Genomic DNA, 9,010 nt, shown 5'->3' with positions numbered 1-9,010 from the left:
CCCCCCCCGCCCCAGCCATTTGTGCATACTTTTTGCCAGGTAAATGTTTGTCCAAAGAACAGTTAACAGGAACCTTGAACTGTTTTATTGTCAGTCATAAACTTCAGCAGAGAACCAAGGACAATGCCATACTTAAAAGTACAATATTTTGTATTTAAGCATTGAGTCAGGGAGACCATTTTACCAACCACATAGTAGCTTTAAGTGTACTAGTCAATGAATACTGAAAAGGTTAGATTATGTCACATGTCCTTAAGTATAAGAAATGGTGAATAAAAAGAGACTTGATTGTCAAGCCTAATGCAAAAATATTTACATAGCCAATTATTAGACCTCTGACAATATTGTCCTTTCAGACAAACTATCTCTTTATGAAGAAGTGTGTGCAAAATAATCCGGTGGTTCCCATTCAGCAGCAGTGGCTAATGTCCATGCTCACATTGGTGCCGCAGTCGCTCATGGAAGGCAAAAATAGAGAGCTGTTAGCTGAAAAGCTTTTAGGGGAGGTAATAAGGGATTATGAAATGAGCATGAAAAGATGTGTGGGTAAGTACCAGAAACTAAACAGTACTCATTAATATATTAATATACGTCTGTATATATTATAAGCTGTTCCATGTTCTTCCTCTGAAAATAATTTTTCTAGATTGTTCTTTCAGGCAGGCATGATCTTTGTAATTAACCACTGATTTCTCTTTTTGTGTATTCCCTTGCAGTCGTGTATTAATGTCTTTTTTATTTACATTCATAGGATCTGAAATCAAGCCAAATTTTGTCAATATTTTGGTGGATGGCTGATCTTTTTAAAAATGCAGATTAAAAAACCCCACACAATTTAACATGGGACTAACTTCTTTGTAATGTTATCAGTGGGATAATTATAGTATCCCACTATAATTATATTAAACAAAATTGCCATAAATACTTAGAATCATAGAATATCTGAAGTTGGAAGGGACATATAAGGACCATCCAATCCAACTCCCTGCTCCTCGCAGGACTACCTAAAAATAAACCATATGACTAAGAACATCGTCCAGATGCTCCTTGAAATCTGACAGGCTTGATGCTGTGACCGCTTGCCTGGGGAGCCTGTTCCAGTGACTGACCATCCTCTCAGTGAAGAAATTACTTAAGAAAGTACTGAATTATTTAAACACTAGTCTATCTGAAAACCTTCATGAATAGGGGATGGAATTGGAATTAAGCCACCTGAATCTGTATAGATATTTAGCAAAAGCTATGATTTTGAGTTACTTTTGGGAGAATGTGTTGTGAAGACGTGGATGAGACATTTACCTTTATGTGCTTTATGTGCTTGGTTCAACCTGAAGAAAGAATGAGTCTGTTGAATATGGCTTAATTTTCTTCTAATCATCTTTTTTTTTTTTTTTTTCCCCCCTAGTGCGAAATGTTCTTATTAAACCAGACGTGAAAGGACTTGAAGATGAAGAGGAGGCGCCTTTGCCTTTATCACCTCTGTGAGTGGATTAAGTTAGCAAATAACCCACTGGCAAAACACAGTTGCATGAGTGAAATTCTCCTTGAGCTGCATGAACAGAGTTATGGCACAATATTAATTCTGGAGTCTCATGACTCCAGAAGTGAGACATTTTTTTCTCTCTGTAGAGGGTCTTACATTTGAACATCTTATATCTGAATGCTTTACAAAGTTTTAGCACTGACAGTGTTTTATTACTGTTGTTACAGTTACATAGAGTAAATGAGGCTTCTGGCTCTGATTGCCCAGACACTAAAGTCATATTGCAGTGACCTCTGGAATGAAGTGTGCGTGTACAGGGCAGTTTACTGGCAGACAGTAGCATTGTACAGTACTTTAACATGCTAAAACTTCATGTAATGCCAAGGTTTCATATGACATCGGTGTTACAAGGTGAAACCTTGTATTATGCTCTGCTAGAATAGAAGAGGGATTCAAGCAGACAGAATATAATTATCTGAAATGTACAATTTGCTGAAACATCAGAGTGTGCGTCATCTGAATATTGATGATAAATACTTCCTGTTAGCACTTGGTGTAGTTAGAAATTTACAATGAAAGAGCTTCAGGAAGAACAGGTGATCTGAAAATACTCTGGAGTATAAAACATCGTTGATCAGTCAGAGTATCTTTATGGCTTCCACTGCATCATATTGAGGATAAGTGTGTGGCACTTAACTTCATCTTAGGGAATAAGGTTTTTAATACTACCTTTTATATGTAAGGATGTTTTATTCAAGTATTGATTGAGCTCTTCACTTTTTGTTTGCTTGTTTGTTTTGTTGTGGGTTTTTTTCAGAGGCCTGGATTTTTCTAGACCATGGCATAACAGTTTTATCCAAGCAAAAAATCAAATCCTTTCCAACTTGCACGTTCTCCACCCCACAATGAAAACTCTACTGGATTTTGGTTATGCAGCATTCTCTAACTTTCTTATAGTGGATTTCTCAAGTTTCAGGTAAAGACTGTTTTGGTGAATTATTAACCCATATAGGTTTTTGAAGCTGGTAAAGAAGAATTTGTTCAATTTTATTATTTATTGTAGGGTTTTTTTATACAATAAATTTCTTCAATGTGTCATTTAATGTTCTTTGAGTAGGTTACTTTGTGTTATGACTCATTTAACTTTTCTTCTCTGTTACATATAAATATTTTACTGGTGCTTAAATTACTGGTAGTATCAGCCCTTTTGATTTATATTTTGCCTTTAATTCCATAAGGGTCTCCTCATTATTTATTTAATTTTAATGCTGTGATCCCCATAGGAGTCTGGTTGAACTAGCGTTTGAAAAACTGACTTCTAGTAGTAGTGTTATCTGTAGGGAATTCTACAGTAACCCTAAAAATGAGATTTCTTGCTGTTCTATTTTATTTTTAATCTTGGAACTTTTCATTTTCATAACTTTGAAAAAGATAATTTTTACTATCTTTTTCCTCATTTTTTTCTGGTAACTGTTCTTTATTTCCTGGGGTTTGGGGTGTTTTTTTCCTCATTTAAGTCTACAGAAGTGATGCTTAGGTTCCCATTGTGCTTTCTGCTAAAAAAGAGTGGGTTTGTAATACGGTATAGATTACTGTCACTTTACTCCATGAGGTTTTTAATTTTCTTAATGAAGTTGCCTGTAACTTTCTTTTCTAGATTGAAAAGGCCAGTTGACTGTGAATCTTTAAAGACTGATGTCTCTCTAAGCTGTTCTAAAGCAGAAGAGAAGATATTGAATACGTGGTATCAAAAAGTTATTGGTCTCTTCACTCAGAAGGAGGCATTGAAAGGTGTAAAATTGGATCAGGTTGACTCTTTTTATAACTGTGTGGCTATGCTTATGTCTAATCAGGTAAAAATCTTTCCTCTCTGATAACTTAATGTGAAATTTAGGTAATTTTAATGAGTCAGCACATTATATGATATGGAGCCTGTTTAATTAATCTGTTAGCCATCTGTTGCATATAATACAGTAAAGTATTCAGTGTTAAATATTGTTAACTTCTCTCCTTTAAGATAAATATGTGGTCTTGTCTGCTGCTTTTTCTTCTAGTTTTTTAGGCACAGAAAATTTATTTGTTCAACCAACAAGAATGTAATTCGCTTAAAGAAAGAAATATCTCAGTGTTCTCAGGACCCTTGCTATTGCCGATCTTGGCACTACAATTACATGTCATATATTAGCAAAATGAACAAAACCTGGTCTCTCCTTTGAAAGCAAACATGCTTACACACACAGACTGAAAGTCCAGCTCTCCAGCTCTGCCAACGTGTATGCAAGTGGCTATCGTTCTGCAAAATTTCCAAACACATTTTTTTTCCTGTGGAAAATGATATCACAGTGTTCTGCACATTTCCCCCCCCCCGTTTATGGAAGTTGTATGAAATGTTTCTCGGTTAATATTGTTTTGTTTTGGAATTTCCAATTGTTTTGTTTCCTAATAATAGTAACACAAGAGTATTCAACTGAAATCACTGATTTCAGACTGAGACACTTGTTTTTCAGATTTTTTAGTTTACTGAAAACTAAAAATCCTTAAACTTCCAATTAACTTAAAGCATCTCTTGTTTACGTTGTTTTATTTAAGAATATAATAATCAGTGGGAATATATACGTTCAGCAGTTCGCGAAGGCAGTTATTTTTAGGATTAAGCCTTTATTTACTTTCTAGAAAAATAATGGAACAATAGTCTACTCAAATAATTGTTATATTAAAAAAAAAAAAAGTCAGAGGAAAATGCATTCCAGATATTTCATTTATACTTCACGCATGTATTAGTAACAGACCTACATTTGTAGCAGAAATAAATGTCTGGGCTTTTCTGAAATGTTTGTTTACTTGTTCGTTAGTTTGCATCCTTTAAGGATTGGGACTAATACCCACTGAAGTTATTAGAAAAATTCACACTACTTCAGTTATCCATGAATCAGGCCAAAAAGTACTGAAATGAATGGAAGTCCTGGCTTACTGAGTGAAGGGAAAGTGGGATGGGGCTTTCTGTTCTTTGAACTAACACGTGTTATATGTTATTACCTAGCTGAAAGAATTATTGAGAAGAACGGTTGAAGCTTTTGTGAAACTTTTTGATCCTGAAGACAGAAATTGTCTACCTTTATTTAAGATGGAATTGACTCTTGATGAAAAGAAAATGGAGTTTTATCCAAGCTTCCAAGACCTAGAAGAAGCAATTCTGTTTATAGTAAATCGTATAGGACAGACTCTCCAGGTGTGTTTTTATCTTTATTTGAATATGTAAATGCTAAATTGCTCAGTACATGAAAATATTAGTAATTTAGGACACTCTGCTTCCCATTACTGTGGTAGTCAATGCAACTTGAGGTATTTATTTTCCATGAGCATTCTGTAGGTCACAACATGAATCTTGATGCCCAGCAGAACTCCAGGCTCTGAAACTCATTTTGTTACTCCTTGTTCATAAAAAAATTGGTACACGTGCTACTGATTGTTATATTCTCCTGCTTTAATCTGAAAATCTGTGTGTATGTCTACACATTAATTGTCTGCTTGTTCATTAAATAGAGGTTAAGCTGAAAATTTACCCAGAAAGAAAACTAGCTAGAATATAATAGAAATATAATTAGCACCTTAGCTGTATGTGTGATGATTTACTATAAACTTGCATTAATAATTAAGATCCCCAGAGAAAGACAAGGAAAATCAGAGTTGATATTCCTTTTATCTTTAGGAAAAATAAAAGCCTCAAGTCCCTAACAACTAATATATACAACTTCTAAAGGTTTATATCTTAGGAACCAATCTGTGACTCCAGAGAAGACAGCCTTTCTGGGGGCTCTAGATGTATCCCTGTGGACTGAGTATTGGCCTTTAATCGTACATGATGGTACTTTCAGACAAGTGTTTTGGATTTAGTTTTGTGTGCTTGCGCATAGGATAGAATTTAATTTTATGTAAGACTAGGTAATTAATTTTTTGTCCATTTTACATGTTTCCTGTTAAACTTTCTGAATCAGGAAGAGTTGTTCTAGGTGTGCATGAAGCACCTGGCCCTGGTCACAATTAGGATCTTGTACTTTTTTGACACAGTGTCTTCTGCCGATTGTAGCTTACTTTTAAAATATATGTATCCCTCCACTACTTTCTTAAATTTAAATAACCAGAACTGGCACTTTTGTTAGAACATCCAGACAATACGTTCATGGCTAACGGGAGGCACTACAACTCTGGACGCTGAGCTTCCTAATCATGTCATCGTATGGGCCACATCTACACTGAAAAAATCTATCAGAGACAACTTAGAAGGTCCAAAGGAATATTTTGAAAACTATGGTGAGTGATAGAAGAGAGTTTAAATAACTGTGTTACTTCCTTGTTTCAAAGAACTCACTATACAGCATATGCGTTAAAATAATATTAATATAATACTATTGAATTGTAGTTGAAAGGTACAGCTGGCTTGTAGATGGAACTGCACAGGCACGGATAGAAAGATTTGAAGCAGAAGAGCACAGTTTTGATGAATATACTGCTGTAAGTTTTAATTCTATATTTTATAAAGAATTTTACTGTACACACAGCAATAATAAAGAGAACAGAGGATAACGGGTGCTTAGCTTTTACCTAGAAATTATTTTGACTACCTACAAATCTACAACATAAGTGTTTTTTTCCCTAAAAGTCATGTGGCAAATAGAAAAAAAAAAAATTATTTTCTTCAATGTGTAATACTTATTCATGTAGCCAAGTAACAGTAACAGCTCAGAAGTGTAAAATCTGATGTTTTTCTGAAGTTCATAGATGAATTCTTCACCCTCAAGAAGGAAATCTTGAGTTTACCAGAGGTGGCTCATTTCCCTATGATCTGTTTGAATTGTGAGGATTTAAAGCAGGGTTTGGCTAGTAATGCAAACACCTTTGCAAAAATGCTAATGGACAGGATAGTTGCAAATCACAGAGAGGAAAATGCAAAGTAAGTAGAATTTTCTGCTTGTGAATGCTATATATGTTAAATGCATAGTAGAAAGGTGTAGAAAAAATGCAGGTATACCATACTCCTGTTTAATGGAGCCTCTTGGCTCACTAATGATCTCATGCCAGTTGCACCAGCTGATGTATTTTTTCCTCTGTTGTAAACTCAAAAAATAGTAGGGGAACTTATTAATAGACTTGGATAATGCAGACGTAAAAAGGCTTCATTACTGTTCTGGCTTTTTAAGTGTGCACTGTCAAAGGAAAGATTAGCAAGACTCTTATTACATGACGGATACCTCTAGGTTTTCATAATGACAGAAAATAATACTGATAAATTGTAAAACTTGATTTGTGGGTATGGATTAAAGCATGAGTGAAGTCATATTAAATTGTTTGGTTAAAATGAACAATTATAGTTAAGTTCTATAGTGCCAAAGTTCTACATTGCCAAAATGACAGAATATTTACTAGGAAAGTGTTTGTGTATATGCTAATGATACTGTGCTTAAGTTCATGTACTTACCAAAAGTAATTGAAGCATTTATTGCAAAAGAATACCCCAAAATTCAAACAAATCAATTATAGCAAGTTAAGAAACAGTGATTTTTTAGACTGACTTGGTCATATTCCCTATTTAGTTTCATGAAGTAATGGAGTTTGTGCAAGGGTAATACTTAAAGAGGTAATTTAAAGTTCTAACTCCATTAAAGCTGAGCCTGAAGCCAATCACACTAAAATTTTAATATTTTATGTTACATAAATTTATAGGATATGCAGGGAATTTGAAGCAATTAAGGAACGTGCATTAAAAGTTCCTGAGACAACAGAGGAAATGGTGGAAACAAGAGCTTACATAAAGAATGTCAAAACCAAAGGAATTCAGGACCTGTTGTTAAGGATCAAGGTAGACTATCCTTTAATTCTTGATCTTTTACCGAACATGGTGGCGTATACAAATGCAGAATTCATTCTGGAGTGCAGAGATTTTTGTCTGATCATGCTGCACGTGTGAATAAACTGTATCCTCAGCGTTACTTCAGACAGAAGTGGGAAGTCCAGCTCGTTTTTGGCCATATGCCTTTCCTTCTTATTCCCTGTTCCCATGTGTTCTCCAAGTCAGTGAGGAAGTGCAGCTTTTAATAAATCATAGCAGATTGTAAAACACTCAGTTTATTGTTTGTACCTAGGCTTACTTCAGAGCTGCTTAAAAAGCTATTTGTGAAAATGTAACACACAAGTGTGAAGAGAATTTTATGTGCAAAACCAGTCATGGCTTTCAACACACAAAAAACAATTTACTATTTGAACAGACTATAGATGATGTTACATTAGCAGTAGTACTTTGTGTGTGCTCAGAGAATAAAATTGAAAAATTAAGTAAGGTGTGGGCCAGCCCAAAATATTACTGGATAAGAAGCTCTTTGCTATATGTTATGATTATATGTATCAGATTTTCTGTTTTGGTAATAGGTCTGTAAATATAACACGTGTTTATTTTGAAAAATCTATATTTCTTATATTTTTAATAGTATTAGGAATTTTGCATGTAGATTTAGAGGCCTCAAGGGTCATATTTAGAGAAATAAAATCCTGAGTGGGGCAAGGATTTGAATAACTTTTCATATGTATTTTGAATATTCAGTTGGCTGAAGTAGCTCTGAATTCTGAAACATCCGTAAAATGTAGACTTCTATTTTATCCTTATAGATAATATTGTCCAGCCCTATATTTAACCATATCTATGATACCCAAAGTTTTGTGAAATCTCTTTTTATAGGAGTGTTATCGGCAAATGAATTACTTCTTAGATGCTTTTTTATTTGCTCCTGAAGACATTGCACTGAATGCAGCAGTTCTATTATGGCCAAAGAAGATTAACCCTATTTTTGATGAGCACGATGATGTAAGAGCATTTTTGTTGTTTATGGCGTATTTTGCCTTGTTAGACTTTTCACTTTACCTGAGCTGTTTATTTCCTCAGCAGGCTAAATGTATCTACACCTAGAACATGAACCATATTTAGACATGCATAAATAACATATTTCCAGATTTTTATATCAACAGAGGGCTTTTTGTGGAGTAATTTGAAAATTGTCACTGTAACTTAAAACATTTGGCAAGTCTTATTGTCTTAATTTGTTTGTGGTCAGTACTAGTTAATTCATAGGAAGGTGAAAATTCACTACACTACACGATTGTTTTGTAGCTGATTGAACAGTCTAAACGTAAAGGAGAGCAAGAACTAATACATAAATGTGAGAAACTGATGGTGGAATTAGACAAGCTGACGCGTTCTGTGACAGAGTTTGAAGAATACTCAGAACTGGATTGCATGCAACAGGTCTGATTAACATTTAGTATAAAATGGGTAGAAATGTTTTGTGTGTTTAATACACAGGGGACATAGAAGAAACTTAGAATTGAAAGTAATCAGTTATTTTAGCAAATGTGAACTAAAATGTTTATTATCCCTCTTGCCACAATGAACAAACTCATAAAATGACCCCTGTGTACCCTCCACCCCCTTGTTTGTATTACATTGGCAATAACACTTCACTTAAAGGGAGGTTTGCT

The 9,010-nt window shown here is 34.5% G+C and overlaps 1 protein-coding gene across 1 annotated transcript in view; it reads left to right on the top strand.

Moving 5' to 3' along the window:
* Positions 1–9,010, top strand: part of DNAH12 (dynein, axonemal, heavy chain 12) — a 68,141-nt gene that overhangs the window by 3,575 nt on the left and 55,556 nt on the right. Inside the window, exons 3-13 of the mRNA XM_009895746.1 lie at positions 357–546; positions 1,406–1,481; positions 2,301–2,459; positions 3,141–3,336; positions 4,524–4,712; positions 5,644–5,794; positions 5,904–5,995; positions 6,256–6,434; positions 7,205–7,340; positions 8,214–8,339; positions 8,643–8,777. Of these exons, the coding sequence (XP_009894048.1) occupies positions 357–546; positions 1,406–1,481; positions 2,301–2,459; positions 3,141–3,336; positions 4,524–4,712; positions 5,644–5,794; positions 5,904–5,995; positions 6,256–6,434; positions 7,205–7,340; positions 8,214–8,339; positions 8,643–8,777 (1,629 nt within the window). The remainder of the gene's footprint in view (positions 1–356; positions 547–1,405; positions 1,482–2,300; positions 2,460–3,140; positions 3,337–4,523; positions 4,713–5,643; positions 5,795–5,903; positions 5,996–6,255; positions 6,435–7,204; positions 7,341–8,213; positions 8,340–8,642; positions 8,778–9,010) is intronic.

This window comes from Charadrius vociferus, unplaced genomic scaffold (assembly GCF_000708025.1).
Source record: "Charadrius vociferus isolate BGI_N301 unplaced genomic scaffold, ASM70802v2 scaffold512, whole genome shotgun sequence".
Lineage (NCBI taxonomy): Eukaryota > Metazoa > Chordata > Aves > Charadriiformes > Charadriidae > Charadrius > Charadrius vociferus.
This window is presented reverse-complemented; position numbering and strand designations above follow the sequence as displayed.